Consider the following 22,590-nt stretch of genomic DNA (forward strand, 5'->3'; position numbering starts at 1 on the left):
GAAGGAAGAGAGAGGCCATAGAGTTAAGTTTACCAGTGCTGTACCTTCCTTGGGAGATTGTAGCTGGAACGGGGAATTGCAACAATCCTGATACTGCTATATCCCATTTTTAAAGATTTTAACAGCTAAATTATCAAGGCCTTCTACTGCTGTCCCCTGCCCCCAAAGTAAGATCTAACATAATCAGTATTATGAAACAGCAGTAGTATCCTGAAGTAGAAACCATTAATTGTCACCAAAACCTTGGGGTATACAGTGCAATCACTGGAGAGGTGAACCATGCTAAAATGTTACTGAAATACTCTTCAATTTTAATTATACTTTTTAGTAATGGTATAAAAAAATCAAGTGCAGAGATGGATACACTGAGGCCCCCCTCATGAAAAGATTAGTGTTAAAATTTGTGAGAAAATATAATTGAAACTTTGCCCTTGAGTGGCCAACTTAGGGATTTAAGATCTGTTGCTTGAGATTTACCTCCTAAAGACCTAGACAACTTTCAAGTATAAATACAAAATAAGCTAATACTATGCTTTAATGAATAATGTCCAGATGCTTTCTGCACCAAGATTGATACTAACTAAAGTATATGGATAATGGCTATTAAAGAAATTATTGAGTTGGCAGAAAAGATATTTGCAAATCCACATGGATGTTACAGAAAAATTAAATGTAGGGAAAAAAAATTGCTTTTAATGGTGAGCCTCAGCCTGTGGGCTGGAGTACCCAACTAGATTTGTTGACTCAAAACTGCACAGGAGCAACTATGATACCACCAAACTCACACTGGACATGTAATTTCATTGATTCACCAGCGTGCCAGCAGCTGACATGGCAGAGTTCCACCGTGTTAAACTTACCTTAGGAAAAATTAATATTTTTTTGAAAAACAGAATTTGACTGTCTTTGGCTTCCAACCATTGGAACCTGTTTTGTCTTCAGGACATGGGTTATCCTGAGGACAAACCACGTTCCAATGGTTGGAAGTGTTCCACTGTGGAAGCACTGAGAAGCCTTGAGTCACCCTGCTATTTCCTCTGAGCTAGACCAGAGTGATCTCCCTCAGTCTTAGAGCACCTTTTCTAGCCCCAGAACTTTTGTGGCTTCTTTACTCTCCCTTATGTTTCTAAATCAGTTAGGAGTGCAGACACCAGGCCTGGCCTTAGTGTCCTACCAGCATTCTCATCACTGTGAAAGCACCTCTCAGCCTTTCCTTGAGCCTCTTTCTGCCTCTCTCACGCTCATGTGTAAAAGCCTGAGCCTTTTTAAAAAAGAAACTGCAGAACTAGCTCATTATGAGGCTGTTATCACCAATGATCCACTACCACCATTTGTGAGTAGCTACTTCTAAAAAAAAAACCATACAGATTTCTGTTCCTCTTTCCTAAATAGGTTACTCTGCATTTGACTCCACTAAAATAACCTTTTTTTTCCTCTCCCCATAACAGTACTCTGCCTTAGAAGCTATTAATGGTGAACTCAGAAAATATAATACAAGTTTTGTACCCTACTGAGGTAGCTGACATTGGGATCAAAACTAAACTTGCACAGAGCTTCCTGGCTCTGTGCAAAGCAAGCAAGGATAAATCTGGTTCTGTTCTGCTAATAAACAGATTACTCACACTTCAACACAGAAACAGAGCTTTAAAACTTTCTGAAATGGCTGCTGGGCAAGAATTACCTGAGTAAATTGCCAGTAAAGCTTCATTCTCTTGGCTTTGGCATAATTGCACTCAATGAGCCTGGGCCTGCTGTTCACATCCACCAGGCATCTGTTGTCATCATCGTCGATGGTGGGGCTCAGAACACCCACGTGGAGCTGCTGACTGCTTGTGTAATAAACATTCTGCAACAGGAAGCACAAACAGGATTTGTGGCCTCTATACAGAAGCAGCACTTTCACCCAAAAGCTAATGGCAAAGATAAATATGCTGAATGGCAGCAGGCTGACCCCACAGTGGCTTGGAAATTATCTCCTTTCATGCAGGAAGCAACACAACATTTAAAAAGTTGGTCTAAATTAACAATTAATTGCTTAAATATTAGTTAAGTATTTAAGAGGAAATATGCAAATACAACTGATTATTGTCTCATCATGTGACTTTTTACTTCTGTTTTCCTTTCTGTTTCTGAGGGTCTTCAAAGAGGAAGATAGACACCCTGGGATTGGCTTGAATATGGCCATTAGCTCTGATCAGACTATTTCATCTGAGGATAACACCTCACTGGAGAGGTAAAAACAGAGAACAGCAGCACAGGAGTTCAGAGCAGCTCAGTCTTTTATAGGACAGGGAAAGATAAATTAAGTTTTCTGCAAACAAATGCTAAAATCCACACTTGAAGCAGATACTATAGAGAAAAAAAAAGTTGTTAGCAACTGGTGACAGATACAGGCATGAGAGAGAACAGAATGGCCACATTTTAAGGCATTTGTTCTCATTTTACATTTTATAAGTCAATACACACACAAGAGACAAGGAAAAGGGACAGACACTGGCTGCTCTGTATTTCTAGCAAAGAAGGGCCCTCAAAGGCCTCAGGGATTACACCTGGGACCAAAGACATGAGTTTATTATGTTATACAAATTCTTTCTACTCTGTTTGACTACAAAGATATGTGGAAGGTTTCTCTGGAAGAAAGAAAGGAAGAGGAAGGATGGAGGGGATATGTCCTCTTTCAGATTGGCAGGTTACGTGTAAGCCCAGGAAGGTAACACAGGATTATACCAGGACTGCCTGATTGCTAATCACAAATAGAATTTATTTTGCTAAAATCAGACCTTTTCCTTGGAAGGACCATGAGAAAGATTAAATGGAAACATCATGCTCCAGGTGTTAAGTCTGTGACAACTCAGTGGTGGCAGAGTCACAACAGACAAGAGTGGACAGAAGCACCAAATTAATGCCCCTGACATTTACTGTAGCTATTCTATTTGTCTGTAACAAAAGGGAAACTGGAAATTATGCTGGATGTTTTTGGTGCCCAGATTTTCCTGGTATTTGTTCATTGTTGGAGTTGGAAATTGTTTTATGTGTGAGTGTTCTCCTTTGTGAATACTCTGGTAAAATAAGAGAGAAAGCAGAAAAGCAGAACAAGCCAGGTCTGATGAAAGATTTTGGAGCTTCCTGTAATAAATAAAAAAATAAAATGAAATTTTAAAAAATTGGAATGCTGTAAGTAGTCAATTCAGGGATTGAATACAACCACAACAAATGGTGGTGTTCTGGTCAAGACTGTGTCCCCAGTTTACCCTTCTGTAACACTGCCAGGGCAGATGTCACCTGGCATCTGAGCTGCATTAAAGTTAATTAATTTACCATTAATGGTTTAGACTAATCCAAGCTTTTGCCCCCTTAATGAAGTTTCATTGTTTTCACCCCACAGAAACAACAACAAGCTTGAGCTGGCAGAAGTGAGGTGAGTGGCTGAAGTTTTAAGAGGTTGAACAGAGAAAAGTTGAATAGTTTAGTCATGCCCTACAGGAGGAGAGCAGGGTAATACAAGGAACTGGCACAGCACATTTCCAGAATGGATGGTTATGATTGAAGTAAGGATAGAAGTAAACTCAAAGAACTATAACAAGATCACTCTGCATCCACAACTCAGGTTATTAACATTCCTGCAAACAAAACTGATGCCTTAGAAAACTGTTAAACATTAAGAATGCACTTTCTAGACAAGCCAAGAGCAACTATTTTAGACATGTATATGATCTACTTAGACTTTTTTTTGGAGAAACTGAGGTAGTGACTGAGCAAGCCTAAAAGATCAAGATGATCTTGCAAAGGGATTTTTAGGACACCCTACAGATGAACTTTTTGTTGCAGCTCGTTTACCTCTTACCTGAAAATACTACTAGAAAACATAAAGGGAAATTGTCAGTTACTTAAACTTTTAACTAATAGGAAGGGATATTTAATTTCAGCATGCTGTCACTATAGAAAACAGGATATAAGAACATAAAGGGGGGGTTGCATTTTTTTTCTTAATTATACGTATCAGTCACTGGAAACAGATGAGCAGGCTTGGCTGTAACTCTGAGAAGTGCACTCTATGGCTTAAGGTCTGCACAAACAAAGCAGTGTGCCTGCAAACCCTCGTGGCTGAGCTGTTTCTATCAGCTCACACCCCTCAGCCTTTTGCAGCAAAGGCTGCAGTAATCATTTCACCTTCTGGAGGGACAGAACAAACCCAGTTCATATTACAGCCCTGCCAGCTTCTTCTGGTGTCAGTGCAGCCATGGCTCAGCCTGAGCCTCCTTCTGGGCAGGAGCAGAGCCATGGCTCTGGCTGGAGGAACTACTCAATTGCTTGTTGGCAAAACTGTACAGAAGCAAACACAGATTCAATTAACAGGTTGCTAATTAAGAGAGCTTACCTGCTAATATAACTGTGTTTTTCACTGTGGGCCAGTTGGAAACAGAGGTGAGAAATCGTGAATTCTCACCCAGCGTTGGGAAAGGCACTTTTCAGCTTGGTAAGTGGCACAAGCTCAAACTAAAACAGAACGTGGGAGGGTGGCAGCCTGTCCAGCAAGGCTCTTCCAAGATGTTGCTTTGCTTATCCAGCAATGTGGAAATATTTAACTGTTCTATGTATCATTACAAACATTTTAGTCTCTTATACAATAAATCCATTTCTTATTTCACTTCAGAATTTAACACGTTGCACAATTTGCAGCTTGACTGCTGTCTTTTTCTACTGGAGGAATCAAATTAAAACCACACAACTTCTAAAAATTCAATTTGAGCAGCATGTGAGCCAATAGGAAGGCACTGTTTTGTGTTGCACTTGGTCAGAAAACTTTTCTTAAAACCTACCAACAGCCCCTGGTTCCTCTCCCCTACTCTGAGACTTAAACAGTCCCTGCACAGAGAGAACACAATAATAACTCTGTTGGGATGAAGGGAGGAGATCCATTTGGTAAAAGAGAGTTAACTAATACTGATTACTGTTCTAGTCTGAAACCTAAAGCTACTAAACATGAAACCGTGGTAAAGCATCCCTTAAAACAGTTTCATATATTCGAAATACTTTAATTGCTTTCATACAAGACCTTCCTGTTTCTATTTGCTTACTTGCATTTTCCAAACTACTTTCTGGAGGTTTGTTTTGTTTTGTTTTGGGGTTGTGTTTGGTTTTTTGGGGTTTGTTTTGTTTTGTTTGAGGTTTTTTTGTTTAAGGATGGTACACAAATTAGTTGTCTGGAACAGGCCATAGGAGATTACCTGAGTTACATGAACTGAATTACCCTCTCAAAATGTACATGTTAGCTATGCACACTCTCCCTTTTTTTGGAACATAATTTAACTTGACCTTCAGGTAAAGTATGGCCTTACAGATTAAAACCATGCTCATGCTTTAACATCCTGTAGCTGTATAAACACACAGCTTGCACTTGTCATTTAAACAAGCTGTTAAATATATCCTCCTTCTTTAGGAGGATGCTTTTAAGAAGCATCAACAAGCACACAAGCTGTTTTGCAGTGCACTTCAGCACAAAATGGACAATTGAGGCACTCTTGTTTAAAACACTTGAAAAGATACAGGTGAAATGCATTTCACTGACACATTTGTTCTACAATATTGCAAACATCGCCATCAACCAACACAACAGGACAGAAATTCTGCAGTAATTCAGGACAGTGATTTGTTGAACAACCTTCCAGTACTGTCCTAGAAGTCCAAATGACTGAATACTAAATATGAACTTCTGAATTGTTGGGGTAACTTTGAAATTTTTACTTAGAACGTGGACTTTTCATTTGAGCTACAACAGCAAATGTCACAGCAGTGTTTGTTCAAGGGATTAAGCCTTAGACAAAAATTTATTTCGATCCACTGCAGTCAAGACACTTGCTGTATGCTGATTTACAGCATTCATTCCAAGTTCCTTAGCAAACAAGCACAGATTTTCACATCACCATCAAACACATACTCCCGGAGGAGCTACTGAATTTCCACAGGAAGAATCCTGCTTGAATATTGGTACCAAAGCACCAGGTAACAACTCTCTTTGTCTGTAACAAAATAAGCCTCCTTACATTTCATTAGTCTGTTCTAGCCCACAGCATTTTACCATCTTGTTTTTTCACTCCAGCAGCATTGATGTACAACTATGTCTCCTGGGCACCTGGCAGGGAGCACTTCTGTTCAGGAAATCACTTAGCTTTGACAAAAGGCACTCACCTTCTCAAAAAGTGAAGCTGCAAGAATTCAGCACTACTGTCAGTGAGAAACTCTGTAAAAACCTGGGTAGGATTTGTGATCCACAAAGGTTCAGAGTCAATGTGTGTCCTGAGCCTTTGGCACTGCCACCTCTCCTTCAAGCATTCTCCCACCACCATACAGGGACTAAACTCTTCCTAGACAATCTTCCCCCAGACTGTAAAATGTGGGGGTTTCTTGTAAATTGTTTCCACTATTTTTAATATCTGCTGAGAAACTTGGCTTGCAAATACCCTTTTATGCAACTGAAGGAACAATAAGTCTGTAGCTTTCTTGAATTTATTTTACCAGAAATGTCCTATCTAAAGCCATCACTTCATTTCCGTTTGCTCTACCCAATAATCTGTCAATTCACATTAAGACAAGCAAACTGAGATTGGTATCACATAGTTAAAACTAATTAAATGGTTCCCCAAACCCTCATATGAGATGAAAGTGTGATGTTTAGTCAAACCTAATTCTAAGAGTTTGCTGCACTAAGAAAGCTTGCAATATTGCCAAGAGCTGTATTCAGTACTGCTACTCAGACCAGCTCCAGAAGTAAGGAGAAGCAGCTTCACCCTTTATTTGTCATTGCACCAAGCCACACCCTCACTCATTTTTGGGGAATGCCAGGACTCTCCTCTCTCCTGATTCAATCTCACAAAGCAAATCAGCAGGGAAGAGAAAATTGAGAGTTTATGCTTGGAGTCATAGTCTCCCCTAAATCACAGTTGTTAAATTCATAACAAAGGGTCTTTTGGTTCTTCTTTTCCACCCATCTCCTCCGAGACAAATTCTGCTTTCAGCTGCAATCTTGAAATATCACTTGCACAGCCCTCTCACTGCTGAAGAGTTCATCCTCTGCTCAGCTAGTGCTCCCTGAAAAGCCCTGCAGAGTGCACACACAGGTGCCAGGGGGCAGGGAGGGAGCACAGCACAAAGCAGAGCTGAGCAAGGAGGCTCAAAATCAGAAAATAACAGTTAGTGATGTATAAAGGTTTAGAGCTGAGATAATGTATATGGAACCTACACGTGCATGTAGAATACTTCCTTGCTGATATTAAAGATCTATGACAAGGTTTGGTTGCTTCTGTTTTACACAGGGGGATGATGCTAAGCACAACCCACAGAATTTCCTCCTGCACTTCAGCTCTGACCCAGCCTGGTCAGCGAGAGCCAGACCAAAAGGCTGGGACAGACCTCACTGTACAGACCAGCCACTCAGTCAGGGCCTGCCAAACTGAAAGGTGCTGCTGCTCTTTCTGAAAACCACCAACTTGATCACCTTGGCAGGTTTCCTGTAGGGCTGGAAGGATAATTTTGGTGCAACACTCACATATCATGTAGCTGCGTTGCAGTGGCACAGTGCAGAACACACCTAAACCTGCCACGGGAGAAATTAAACCCAAGGTGATTCAGCCAACATTTTTTTGCCCAGTGAAAATATTTCAAACACTTACCCAAGATAAAATCTGCACAAACCCCCATGATGCTGTAGAGTACAGGGGAGGGTAAATGAACTCTGCTTACTTGGACACAAATGCACAGCTTTGGCATTTTCAATGATGTCATGTAGAACTTCGGTCCTTGAGAAGTTTGCCCTAAAAGGTCAAATTGTGACTCCCATTGCAATTAACACTGAAATTCCACTGACTTTGAGTGTGATGGGATTCTTGGATCCAAGTTTGTTATTAAACTTTGAAAAGCCACCAGACTTCATAAAGACTTCAGAGCTGAAGTGGGTTGCCAGTTGCAGTAAATTATTCATAGGAGCTGGTTTATCATGTAGCAAAAAATTACACTTAGATGTTCAACTTAACACAAGATGATTATCTGAAGGATAAATTGCCAACTCCCCACTGCAAGTTTAGAGCAGTACATACCAATTTTCAGGCTGAAAGCCATTTGTAATCCTTGTGGCAATGTTCCCAGATGAAATCATGCTGGAGACTGGTACATGTCTCTGCATTTATAATGAGCAAACTTAATGCTCACCACCAGCACTATTTATTTGCTATTTTGCCTTTGGCATAATAACTGAGGGATAAGAAGCCTGATTCACCACTGCTTTATTCCATCTTTGAACCATATTTTTTTCCAAATGAATCCATGAAGCCACTTATTGTCAGGATTAATATATTAACATACTAGGTCCAAAGTCTCATAGCAGATTCATACTTGACTGTAACTCCAGCTAAGGAGAAGTCTGATGGATTCCAGTAAATCCAAACTTAGCTCCCATTGCCTTTACTTGGCTGTCTGTATTGTTCCTGATTCCTATTCTGGAATTTCTTGCTACATAAATACATCAGAAAGAAAGAGCTTTCCAACCCTGATTAGAAAATGCCCAACAGAATCCAAGTGCATTCTGAACAACACAAACATATACATAACTAAGATAAAAATCAAGTGTTTTCCCATTTATTATTCATGTAGGAAGTGGCAGAGGAGAGAGGCTGTGCTGTCCTGTAGCAACAGCATCTCTGTGTCTTGTGCTGCCCTAAAACACTGCTGAGGAAGGAAATACATGAGAACATGGGCTGAGAATTATAGAAAGTTACTCCTAAGCCAAAGGTCAACCCTCAGAAGACTCATGCTGGTTTTGGAGGCAGGTTTTCAGCCTGATGGTTCAACTTTAAAACCATTATGATGAATCTTTATCCATACTGAGGATCAATTAACTTTGAATCTTGCCTCAGTGAAGAGCTGTCAGGCAGCTCTGGTATACCAAGTGTAGCAACACCTTAACTTAGATTTTAATGGTATTAAAGTGAGATTCACTATTTCACTTCAGTGTTCAGATTTGTATCTACTGAATGAAGGCACCAGCATACTGATTATTTGACCTACTTGTTCTTCTTCATGTCCATGCACTAATTAGGACCTGAACTCCAAGCAACAATATTTGATAGTAGTAAAACCAAGGTGCTCAGAAACCTTAAATAACACACTGTGGTGCTAGGAATACATGCTTAAAATCACAAATATGTTAACATTTTGATAGAAAATAGACAGGTACTAAATGCCAGATCTTTTCTTTTTAATTTAAATTCATGAATTCATATTGCAGTGGAATACTTAATTCTGGTTTTGCCTACTTTGGTATTCTGCATTGGTTTTATTTTAAACAAGCAGACAAAAATCCTATTACTTAGGGTCCACTTTTTAAATTGAATAAAGCTGTCAATCATGGGTTTTATATATACTCTCAGTATTTACTGCCATAGTTCTCCTAATTCTGGTAAGTACAGAATTAACAGGACCTAGATAAATGAAATTTTACTTGATTTGGTTCCTAATGTTTCCCTGGGTTTTGCTCTTTTCTCTGCACAAGATCTCTACATCTCTTCCACAAGACAAAAAAAAAAAAAAAAAAACCAACAACAAAAAACCAAAAAAACAGTGCAGCCAAAAAATCCAGAACCATTCTGGCATCTGTGTCCTGCTTTTTTAAAAACATGTTGCCTTATAGCTCCTGTGACTTGGACCTATCTGCAGTTTCTTTCACCCTTTCCCACTAACCTCTCTTTAACCTTCACAGTTTTCTTTCTCCTAAAGAATCCCATGTCTTTCTTACCCTGTTTTCTTTTCCTTCAACACATACTCCCCAGGAAACAAACAGCTTTTGTTTCCACAAAACTGGCCCGTCCTTTAAAGCTGACTTCTAGGCAAATTAAAATCTCAGCTAGTTCACTGCCATCTGTGTATAAGCATTTGGTAACTCAGCATCAATAACTCTAAAAGCAGGGCTTTTTACCTTTTCCTAGCTAGACCTCCAGATTAGAAGGGGCACAGTCATGTTCAGATAATTGTGTGTTTATGTAATGCACATCTTCACCTTGAACCTCTTCCCAAACATCAAATCTTGCCATACAGCCTATTTTTCCTGCAATAAAATACAACTTTTCTACTTAAAGTTGACCCTTGATGGTTTCCTCGCTGATGTCAAGATTCATGCCCACTTCAAATCCCTGAATGCTTCTTAATTTTGGTTTCCAGGCTACCTTTCTGAAAGGCAACATCTTTCCTCTTGTTCTGTTTTCCACACTGCTTAAACTCACTTGTCTTCATTTTCAAAGCCCTTCTGAACCCTTCTCACGTTACTTATCAGCCAAGCAAGTATTACTAGCTTATGATCCAGCTCCTAATTGCCAGCCTTCACTGTTCTCTACCCATTCCACAGAGTTTCCCAAATGTTCAAAATGAAAAAAATAAAACAGTAATTTTAATTTTTCTGATTAATCCAAGAATGCTCTGTCAGTACCTCCTAGCATTCCCTTCTCCTCTCTCCCAGGATCTCCTGTTTCTAATACTCTGTAGGCTTGGGCTCTTCAAGTCAAGGGTGTACTGAGTGTATCAAGTCAAGGTTTCAAGTCAAGGGTGTATTGAGAGTATCAAGTCAAGGTTTTATTCTGAGGTTGTAGAGGACTAGATATAAAAGACATCTGGGTAATTATTGGAGTGCTTAGAACTGCAATAATAAGCATAACAATAAAAAAGGTGCAGTGCCAGGGATGAATCATGTAGCTTACCACTCTTCAGAAACTGGTTCTTCTAGCGGTATAACTTGAGAGTTTTCTAAAAAAAATTTTGTTATTTCTACCAGTATTATGTTTTTTAAACTAAATTTGATGAATTTTTTTTGTCTACAAGGGATAAATTAAGGCAAATTACAGCCAAATGCCACACCCTCTTAAGATGCTCTACAGTAAACACCTTGATCTCAAGGTTTTTGAAGTTCTTGCTTGTTTGTTTGAGGTTTTCAGTTTGTAGATTCATTTAGTTTTGCTTTCTAATCCAGTCCTGTCATGTTTAATTTTGTATGGCAGTGAGCAATGGCTGTGGAAACAGAGGTCCTTTAATTCCTCTTGTGTTCCACAAGTGCTGTAATTTTTCATCATTTTGTGACAGGAACAAAGGCAGGTAGTTAATGTACAACTGTGGAAGAATCCCCAGCTCCCTAAAGGTATAGCTTTACACATAAGCCTATTCCTTCTCCTGGCTTCACTTAAAGGAATCACAAATCTGTTTCTAAGATCAGATGAGCCAGTCTCACCCATTCTTAGAATCATGTCTGCATTTGATGTCAGCTTTCCAGAGGTACTATACTGGCAGCGACACATGCAAATTCAAGAAAAAAATTATCTAAAATGTAGTTACTTTTTGTGCTAAAGACCATAAAATAGAGACATTAAAACTTCTATATGGAAGTGAACACATTTTAACCTAAGTTGTTTAGTGACAATCTCTCTTTTGTTTTTTTTTTTTTAACTACTAGCAAGGACATATTCTCCCCCCACAGAGACACCCCAAAGAACAATACAACCACAAGAGTTCATCAGCCAGAGTTAAGTTTATAAAGTGACCCTCATGCAAGCACCTTTAAGAAGACAAACTGAAATATCAAACCACTTGCAACCAAAGAATACGCTTAGAGACTTCAGTTACAATGGCAATGCCAAAATTATTATGCAAATTAAAACTAAAATAATAACTTAGAACATTCCAGTGTGTCAGAGCACTTTGACAGAAGTGAAGCTTGGAAGTTTTCACCTAGTCCCATTAGCAGTGTTTCCTTCAGCAGCAGTTTTAACCTCCCACTTGACCTCCTAACCTCTCTGAAATAATTCTACTCTGAAAGTCTTATTATGGATATTATAAAAGTTGGAACATGACCCTTCTGGAGACCCACAGGATGAGAAGCACCAATGGTCTGGAGCACTACTGGGGTTCCAACACAGTGAGGAGGGACAAAAGCCTCTGCAGTGCAGCAGAGGGCCTCAAACACCAAAACAAAAAGAATGAAAAACAATTTCATTTTATTCAAGCACAAGAATGTGAGAGAAACTCAGCACAGATGCACAGCAGTAACACAGACAATCTTCTTCAGTGTTTTGTTTCTCACCTGGTTTCAGGAATTGTCTTACAGCTGAGACACTGCCATTGGGGAACATCTTAAAGGGTTATTACTTGCAGGTACATGGTGCATTTCCATGCACAGAACATTCAGTGCTGCACTTTCAGTGACAAACATCTGGTTTTGGATCAAGCTCCACCACTTGAGCTGCTCAGTGGGTACTTCTGTAGTCCTTTCCCAGGTTAGAATTAGTCACTTTTCAGAGTTAAACATGGAACTATTTGCCTCAGGTTATCATGTCATACATTCCTACGTTGACAGAAAAGACAAATACTATATGTAGCCTAGTTTCATGCTCAGTAACATTATTTTTAATAAACTATAACAAATGAGATCTCTGTCAGGTTTAGCTGCGTGCTTTGTCATAATATGAATAAAGTTTCAGACATCTGATGTCTGTGCTGTGATGTGCTTTTCTTTGAATGACTTACATTACTTAACAGCCAACTTTACAACAGAGTATGGAGGAGACAGCTTGAATTCTGATGTTGCAGGCATGACTGATAACCACCAAAGCAAAGAGCACATTTACCATTTTTTGTTTATTATCTCTGTCATCAACAGATAAGCTTTTCTCTTTTCATAAAATAACAAAGGCTTTCTTTCCCTTTGGGTTTGTGCTGTGGCTGTTCAGCAGGCAGGGGTGAGAGGGGCAGCTTGGTGCAGTCTCCCTTTCAGACAAAAAAAGGAAAGTTACTCTGTTCCCATCTGGGCGCACTCAGGAGTATTTTTTGTCTTAAACCACGTTAAGTCCATTAAGCTGAAGAAAATAATTTCTCCTATTTTAAATGGACAGCATCAAAATCCAAGCAAATCCTTAATCACAGTAGCCTACAAAAAGTAAAAATATTATTGTATTGTATTTCAAGTAATAAAGCCTATCACTTCAAATTATTTGTTTCACTCTTTACCGTTGCTCTCTCTCCATAGACAGACAGGAGCTCATGAAGTTTTATCCATCCCAACTGTATCCTAAAAGAAAATTTCTTCCCTGAAATACTTTTAAGCTTTCCAAGGCAAGTGGAAAAATATATGTGCCTTACTACAATAGGCACTTTCCCTGCCTGCCAAATGCCTTGAAGGAGTGGCTCCACTGTTTTCAGGGTGACAGCAAATGACACTCAGAGAAAGAAGTCACACCTAAAATTTAAATGAGGATCTGGCACACTATGACCTCATGCAGAAGCTGGAGCTTCAATCCTGCCTGTGTTCATGAATAAATTGCCAAGTTCACAAGGCTCTGCAAGTCAGATGGAGATGTGTCTCAGGCTGGAATAGCGTGCTCATATCCCAGAGATTCCTCTTTTATTCTGCTCTTCTGGCACCCAAAAAAAGGGCAAAGAAAAGCATCACCTAATATATTTCTATCACTAAATGTACTTTTTGCGCTAATGGCATTTTTAATGGAAAGATGGAAAAGAAGAATGCCCCTAGAAGCAACTATACACCAAGATTTCTTACCATGAGTATTTAAGTCTTAAAATATTTTCTGAACTAGGAACAAATAAACAAACAAAGCAGTTCAAAAAGGAGAAAACTGCTCTGATGTCAAGGAGGACATTAATTCAACTGCCTGAGCTGTGAGGGAATCCTTACTGTGCTTGGCTGAGCAAGCTTCACTTCTCTTACACCTGCAAATGTTCCCAACTCTGTGTTATGCCCTTTGCACAAACCAGGCTGTAAACCTTGGCAAGAAATGAAACTGCAAATACTGTGATATGCAAAGGCATGTTCCTTAATCATGCAAATGGTATGATATATCCCCCCATTTTCATTAATTTCATTTAATTTCATTTCTGGGCCACTCAGTCATGCAGTGAAGGCTAGATATCAACTCAGGGCTTCACAGGCTAAGCAGAAGAGGCTCAGATTTCTGACTAGCAGCTTATCAGATGGATGAGGCAGCAAAATAAAACCAACAGCTCTAAACCCAGGATGTTTAAATGACCTTCAAGTACAACACTGAATAGCTAAAATAGCTCTGCTAAGCTCCAGGCCCCAAGATACCACTGGGATGTGACGCTGAGCTGCCTTCAGCACCAAAGACAGATTATGTCAGGTTTTTCCCTGCATTTTCTGCATGCCTTAGGAGGTTTTATTTTAATATCTGAAGTAGATTATCTCATAACAGTATCAACAGGACACAGATTTAAAGAAAATAAAAAGCCTGCTGTCTTGCTGTTTAGAATTAATACAAAAACTAGGCACATCAGTCCCTCATAATTAAAAGTCACTGAATATTCACAATATAAATAATAGTTCTTTCAAGACTCTTTTAAGTAATTTAATTTTACAATATCCTTTTGATTGTTCTAAACCAACAACAATGCCTACTGTTAGCTTCTTAATTTGCATATGAATAGAAACACTAGTAAGGATTATTACAATTGTTTAGTGTACAATAAACTATTTAGTGATTTGTATTATTTTGTGCAGATTGTATCTAAAGCACAAATCTATGGCCCTACACAGGCCCTCTAGGGCTAGATGTTCCCTCAGAGGGCAAGGGCATGCTCTGGAGAAATACTGGTTTGGGAATTAATTAATAATTAGTGGAATGGAATTGTCCCCTCCTTCCCAGGGGACACTGGACCATGCCCACAACAGAGGGAATGCTGTGCTAGCACACTGCCAAGGGGAGACAACACCACTGCAGTCCTGCCCCATGTATGCACCCCAAACTGTGCAGGGGGAGGACAGTGACCTTCTCAATTCCTAGAGACGGCTCCAAGGCCCAGAGAACCTGTGCAGGAGCTCAGGAAAGATGCAGTTCACATCCTGTCCTTGTCCCAGCTGGGCTGTTACGACCTGTGATATGAAATGAGTGTGGCAAAACCCCAGAAGAGCAGAGCTAGGTTTGACCCAAAACCACACTAATTGTATCTAGCTTTTCCCCCTGACTAAACCAGACTGAAGTAAAGCATCAGATTTTTAGCCAACAAGCTGTTGGTCCAGATCTCCCCTAGCTACACACCTGGAGGACCCAACTACAGTCAGCTGCAAGTTATTCCTTCAGCATGGTCCTTTCCAAGCCCACTGCTGTCAGCCTCTTAAGCAGAATCTCAGGGCAGAAATTTGTCAGTCTCCAGTGCAACTCACCCTGTGACTTGCACCTGTCAGATTCACTGCAGGAACACAGTGGAACAGTTAAAATCACACCACCCACAGTCTTGATCATTCAATACGAAATCTCTTTGCATGCTTCAAGCAAACAGAGCCCTTTCCTCATGAACTAGATTGCATCAGCCCTAAAAAAAAGGTGCCAGAAAATTTTTTTCCTTCAACAGTCATAGAACAATCTGGGAGATGCATGGGAAGCTGAGGTGACAGGCTACATCCTCATCTGAGATGCTGAAGAACACTGATATACCTGATCCTGGTACAGGGCTGAGCACTCTCTAAATAAAACTAACTTCACATTCTCCATAGCACATGGGGCACCAGATTTACGTTCCTGTTGCACAAAGTATCTCTCAGACGTTTTTGCAGCTGCTTTACACTTAAAGCCTGAATTAATTATTATTTAATTAAACTTGTTTCATAGCTGTTACCCAGGAAACATTTCATTAGGCGCTGACTGAAATCTTTGGGCCAGGCTTGCTGAAATTAGAGCTTTAGTCACTGTCCTGTTATCCCAAAGCACCCAGAGTTTATGCTTCATGATCAGCTGGGGGGCTTCATCCCCACTGCTATTTACATTATTGACTGACTGCTGCCACTGTTGGGTACTGAAGATGAAATATTTCATTGGGTTACTCTATTTGGTTAGAGTTACCTTATCTCTTTAATGATTGGTTTGCTCCTTTAAAGAAGAAGTGTCAGAAATACCAGAGATTCTTTTATATCTATCTCAAGTCTTGGAGAGCTTTTAGCCTTTTGGGGAAGTGATGGAGCTCATGGAACCTTTTTTCACCCCTGTCCAGACAACGTATTTGTCTTGGAGTTGGCAAATTTGGGAAGAGATTGAATTATTTTCCCACACAGGGGACTCCTCTTGCCCAAGATGAACTGTGTTTCATCTGCATTTGTGGACAGAATAGGAAAATAAAGTATCATGAGATATTTTCCTTAAGCAGAGGAGTTGGACTAGATGAACTCCAGAGGTCCCTTCCCACCTCAAACATTCTGTGACTGTGGAAGATAGTTTCCCATAAGAACGAGGCTGAAAACTGCTGAAGAGCAACGAAGTTGGAAGGACAGGAAGAATCCTAAGAGGTAAATGTCTAATTAACAAAAAAAGTTAATCAGTATTGATGTTGAGAAGTCTAAGCAGTGCCAAAGAAGCTGAAGTAAACATCTAACCTGACATAGTATTTATAGGTGGTGTTGCTTCTTCTTAGTGACCTTAACTACAGTGTTATCTCAGGGAATATTGATCAAATTACAGAATTCCTTCAAATTTATATGCAGCAAGCTGAGTCTGCAGAGGGCAGATTTAACTTACTTGAGAACACATGACATAGGATATTAGAAGATATTTGGAAGCCAGAAATGGGCACTCTGCAGGATACAGTTACTCCATAATCATTGGGTGTGCTGAAAGTGGGGAAATTTGGTGCCTCAGAGGGCTAACCATGTATGTCACACATCTGGCAGAATGACATGCAGCTCACTTGACAGCTCAGATTTAAATGTACCTTGAGTGCTCAAGAAGGTCCCAAGAGTCTCAGTCTATCTTTACACAGTCACTCACAGTGACTCTCGTTACTATCATACTGAATTTAAAAATGCCATCTGGGGAAAAAAACAACATGCTCCAGAAATGCTTAACACCCCCCTCCCCCCACCCCAAATTCATAATTGCTAACAAGAATGAGGTTAAAATTGATGAGATGTTTAATTCAAGGCAGTAGGTGAAAGGACTAAGTGTTGTGACTGCATTGGACACAAATAAATTAAACTATGATTGATAATAATTTGATAATTGATCCAGCAGTGCAGACAGTACACAACCCCGAGATCAGCTGGTACCCAAAATATGTCCCATATAAAAAAAACACATGCAGGCACAATTTAACAAAGGAAACCTTTTTAGCACACTGTATCTCTCTAATGCAATGGTATTTGATAATTTCTATTTGAACAATTGAAGATTTCCTTGCATAAACACATTTAAGGACAAGTAAAAATTTTAAGGATCTGTGTTAATATAAAAGAGAAGATCAAATTAAACCTGCAAACCAACATGAAATTTACAGCTCTGATTTACCATGATCTAATTCTTCTATACTGAGTTCTGTCCCTGCCCTTTTGGTTGCAGACCTCCATCCCAAAGGCAAAGCAGCACTATCTAAAAAATTCCAAGTTTAATGCAGTAACCTCAGTTTTATCTTTTTAAAATATGTTATTTTTACCAAAACTAGTGAGTTCATGAGCTGTGTTGATATTTTTAGTTTTCCAAACTGCCATTTGTGAGTCAGTCAATGCAGACTTCACAGTTTTAAGGCTAATTTGAGAGCTTGAAAGCACCAAAAATAACTACTGAAATGGAACATGCATGCTCAACAAATCACGTCTTTAACACAGCAAGAGCAATAAAGCTCCAATGTCCACAATCTGTGCAGTTCCCAGCCAAAAAACCCCAAAGTTAATTCTGTAGTAACATCAGAATTACTTAAATGCATTCCTCAGCTTTTCCACTTGATTGCTTTGAGCCTTTGTGGACAGCCAGCTGAGCAGACAGGCCTGGCATAACACAGCTATTGCTGTACAATGTGTGCAATCACACTTTAGGAGAAATAAAACAAAAAAAGAAAAGGAAAATTAATTCAAGAAATTCAACAATTGTTTTTAAATCTATACAGAAAAACACATTAAACCCTACCCGCCAATTTATTTAAAGGCACACTATTATTCATCCACTGTAACAAGCGTTATTTCTGAACCCTCTCAACTGAACTGGAATTCCAAGAAGCCCTAGCTGCAATTGCCACTTGGCTGACATGTCAGCAGATTCATGAGCCAAAAAGAATCATCAGTTTTCCACTCTGCTCCCCCACATGCCACAAACTCCATATTTCCATGCGCTTACCTCTGAGTGCAATGATTTGTATTGTATTGAATTATAGTTTACAGAGTTGTGTCAGCTTTGATGATGCCAACAATTACTTCCTGTGATGGCCACTGACCTGCTCTTACAGGAATATGCACCATATTCCTAATGGGCATCCAAACAGCTTTAATTTCTAGCCATTGGCTCTTGAAACCACCCTAGATTAAAATCTCCACTATCCCATATTTTCTTTGGGAGAAACACATCCACTTCGTAAATATATTCAGGTTTAGACTGAACTCAAATCTTGCTGAGAGCTAGTTTGATTGCTGATTTCAAGTAAATTATCTGACAAACACAGCTCCTTCCTTGGCTTCCAAATCAATGCAGGATTTCTTTTTTTCAGTTACTCATAAATATTCAATCAACATTTTATGTGAACAAATAATTTCTGACATTCTCTGTGCTTCCCAATTGGACAAATGCCGGTTAATCAGCAGGACAAAAAAAAATATCCCCCATTCACAGAAACACACTGTGGATACAATCATTCCATAAAATTTCTGCAAATAACCACACTGTAAGTGCAGAACAATATCAGGGAGAACCCAAGCTGAAGCTAAATTGCCGATCAGAATCTGAATGAAGGCTATGGAAGCAATATGGCTCATGTAATTACAGAGGGAGTTAAATGTGCTTTCATGGGAACTGAATTTGGCCCATGAATTTTAAATGAGCCAGTGGATGACTGCAATTAATGGACTGACATAATAAAGTTATCAATAAAACTAAAGTAACTATAAAGTGAATTTTCCATCTATTGTATTAACTACCTTCTCTTACAGTTAATAACACAGTGTTAAGAATTGGAGAAACAAAAATCTGACCTTCAGAATTTCTGTCTGATGAGGTAACAAGAGACAGTGTAATATTAATCAAAAGAATGTTTAAATTGACAACCATCCCACAATTACTACATCATCCATCTCCAAGTGCTCTACACGCACTCCAATAAGTGTTAGTTTTATGCTGAATTTAGACTGTAAGCGACAATTGGTTTTAAAAACTGCTGATTGAACTGCCAATTTGCAATGAGAAGAGACATCTTTAAAATATGGATAACTCTAGTAATAGCTACATAACATCTTACTCTGATCTATTTCAAATTAATGCACTTACAAAATGTAAAATGCTCTCACAGCATTAGATTATGAGACTAGACTGCAGGTACCCAAAACAGCCGCTCTGTTTCTCCAAGAGTGTGAAATAAAACCATTTCCAAATTAGCAAAGGAAAGGCCTTCCCTTCTTTTATGGTAGTATTACTTCATCTCATACAAGAAGTGCTCATTTGCCAAGTAGCTGAGGGAGAGCTTGGAGGGGGCAGCTTTGGGCCCCAAGATCAGGGCAGCAACCACGCACAAGAAAGTGGCAGCAGCCCCAAAACCATGATGCCTTGAGTATTTTGGGACAGTGGGCTTCAAAGCCCTTCAGCACCAGCCCACAGCTCTGAATCCAAATCCAAAATCTAGCATCAGGCTTCTCATCTAGCAGCCCATCAATATTTCACCTCCACATTTTATGATATTTTAACCTGTTGAGATCAATTTGACCAAAAGTAGCCTTACAAAAAAATCACTTGTTATAGCATAGCATAAGAAAAAAAAGAAAAAGCCTGGAAATGTATGTGCATTTCTTATTTCCTATATGAGAACAGTTCTAAACTGTTGTATAATATTCAGGGCAACAACTCTAATCTCTTCTAAATTAAAAAAGTACAAGAGAGCTTGTGATAATTTGAAAATGCTCTGATAATTTGAAATTCTCAGGCACTGAAGTTGCTCTCAACAGTTTGTTTCAATTACATTTTCAATGCAGGAGGTTTTTCATTACAGATATTCTGGGCAAATTGCCTTAAAATGTAAACTAAGGAAGCAAGCTCCTACAGTGACCATGAGAAGCTCAATAATAATTATTTGAATAATATAAAATTCAAAAAACCTATCAAAAGAAGGCATTACATAGCCTGGAAGTCAATTAGTTTTATATTCTATTTGCCTTCTTCCTGCACCGTTTCTCACCTATTTAACAAAATGCTGAATAAATTGCTTCTGGTCAAAGTATAAAGACAGCAGATATATGCTCCTCTCCTTCCATATCAATAACAGACATAGCAACTGTGGACAAGATATCCAAGAAAGACGATAAAGATGGATTTAGTCATACAGAAAGGCAACAGAATTCAAGATGAAGAGAATAACCCAAAGGCTGAAAGGCAAATGCAACACCTAAGCAATACAGAAAACAGGCAAGGTAATGATAACAAAACACAAAGTGAAAACACTTTATAAATTATTAAAATAAAATCTGTGAGAAATCTTCTGTTATGTATGTTGTGGAGGCCAGTGGCCCTACAGACAGAGGCTCCATTATGGTTCCTTGGAGGGACAGACCCTAAATTGGAAAAATCTCCCCTGTTCAAGGCAACTGAGCAGACCCTCTCCCAGGATGCTTTGCTGTGTATGCAAATGAACCCCAGTTCTGCCTCCTGGTTGGCCCATTGGCCTCTCCGCCCCTTTTTCCTTTTGTGCACATCCCCTAGAATGTTCTCCCTTCCCTGCTCACCCATTGGCGCCTTCGCTGCAGTGCCCCGCCCCTTTACCCTATTGGTGCCACCCCTTGTCCCGCCCCTGCCCCGCCCTGAGCCCTCAGCCCATTGGCCCTGATGCTCTGCTCCGCCCCCTGTGCTCCATATTTAACCCTGGATGCTCCACTTTCCTTTTGTCGTTGTCCCTGGCCCCTTCGTGCGTGACTGGAACAAAGCTCCTCAGAACTCCAAACAAAGACCCTTCCCACTTCTTTGTCATTAGTGATCCTGCAAGAGCTGCTGGAAGCATGTGCTGGAATGATGGTGTGTGAGTGATGGTGTGTGTGTGTTCCTGTGCCCCCGAGCGAGCGGCTCCCTTGCTGGATTGTCCTGGAAGGTCGCAGCACCGCTGCCTCTCGCTCGGCTGCCAATGGGCCAGTGGCTCACGACACTACAGCATCGTCAATTAACCAGTTTTTCTTAAAAGCAAGAAATAAAAATCCTCCCAAAGACATCACACAGTGAGAAAGTCCCCAGTCTAAGCCATGTGGTCCAACAGAGGGGAACAGATATGTTAACTGATGAATTGAATAATCCCACTGTCTCTCCACAGGAGCATCCTCTGTGGTCCCAGAGTGGTGCTCAAGCACTCCACAAGCTCCCTCACTACTATTTTTTTGCTGACACAATGCATTATTCTCTTCTGCAGTAATGTGAGGAAAGCTGAGTTTATCAAGTCTAGGTAAATTCCATCAGATTTTCTTGCCAGTTGAAGTTTCTATTATCTCTATAGAAATCCTGCTTTACTAGGCAAAAGCTGAGGAACTGAATGTCTTTGATAGCATTTTCTGAGTACCCTTCTGACATTGCTTCTGATCAGCATTTGAAATTTTTCCTCCCATTAAAGGTTAACTTATGCCTCTATCTTTTCAGCACATCTTCTAATATATCTGGAAAATTGCACCAGTGCCTCTACTGTAAAATATTAAATAGATCTGCTATCATAAAAGAGCTCTTATCCATTCTCTAAGATGAGCATTTCCCTCTTATTTAGAAGAATGGATGAGTGAACAGATACAACATATTACAGACAACTGCTCTTATTCCTGTTACCTTTTGTGGTTAGGGGTTTTATTTGCTTTTTCAAACACATGTCTTCTGTGCCACTGGCCAAGCTATCTTTGACTCTCCTGCTGCATCTATCTGCTTAAAAGAGCAGTCATTTCTTAATCAGAAAAATACTTGGCCTTTTTTTTTTTTTCTTAGAGCCTTCTTGGCTCTAAGTTCTGAAGTAATTCAAGTTCTTAATACTCTTCCTCACAGCACTTAAAAGAATTGAACTACTTTTTGAATTCTTGTTTTTTCACTTTCAGGTCAGGTCCTGAAACCTCAACATCAAGATTAGGGCTTTAGCCTGATCACTAATTTCACCTTACTGTGGTATTTTCCTTTTTCATTATTCATGCTCACCTTCAGCAGTAAGCCTATACACTAGGGAAGAATACAGATTTCAGAAGCATAAAGGATATTTTAAAGTTCTTTTTCATTCTAGACCATTCTATTGAAACAAGGATAAAATTTCTTCAAAACAAAACCATTTCTCCAAGGCTACAAAAATTCTATATGCTTCCAAATGAGAAAATCGATGTTACTCTTAGGAAAAAAAAGATTATTTTTCAACTCTTTCATTTCACCATGGTTGGAGTTTCAATTCCAAGTGATCAGTTCTCTCAATTCTCACAGGTACACGCAATGTTTTCACACTATGGTTTTGAACACAAAAATAAATAAGCAGAAATATCCATTCCATTATTTTCAAATTGAGGGATGTAAAAAATATTCCCTCTGATACAGAATAATGCAGTTCTACAGCTTTTTCCCTCTG

The 22,590-nt window shown here is 39.5% G+C and overlaps 1 protein-coding gene across 4 annotated transcripts in view; it reads right to left on the reverse strand.

Moving 5' to 3' along the window:
* Positions 1-22,590, reverse strand: part of GALNT18 (polypeptide N-acetylgalactosaminyltransferase 18) — a 222,538-nt gene that overhangs the window by 16,092 nt on the left and 183,856 nt on the right. For 2 of the 4 annotated variants that reach the window (XM_059475229.1, XM_059475228.1), the window contains one exon: positions 1,682-1,846. The exons of the other annotated variants lie outside the window; for them this stretch is intronic. In XM_059475229.1, coding sequence (XP_059331212.1) covers positions 1,682-1,846 — 165 coding nt within the window. The remainder of the gene's footprint in view (positions 1-1,681; positions 1,847-22,590) is intronic. 4 annotated transcript variants of the gene reach the window in all.

Source organism: Ammospiza nelsoni, chromosome 6, assembly GCF_027579445.1.
Source record: "Ammospiza nelsoni isolate bAmmNel1 chromosome 6, bAmmNel1.pri, whole genome shotgun sequence".
Classification (NCBI taxonomy): Eukaryota; Metazoa; Chordata; class Aves; order Passeriformes; family Passerellidae; genus Ammospiza; species Ammospiza nelsoni.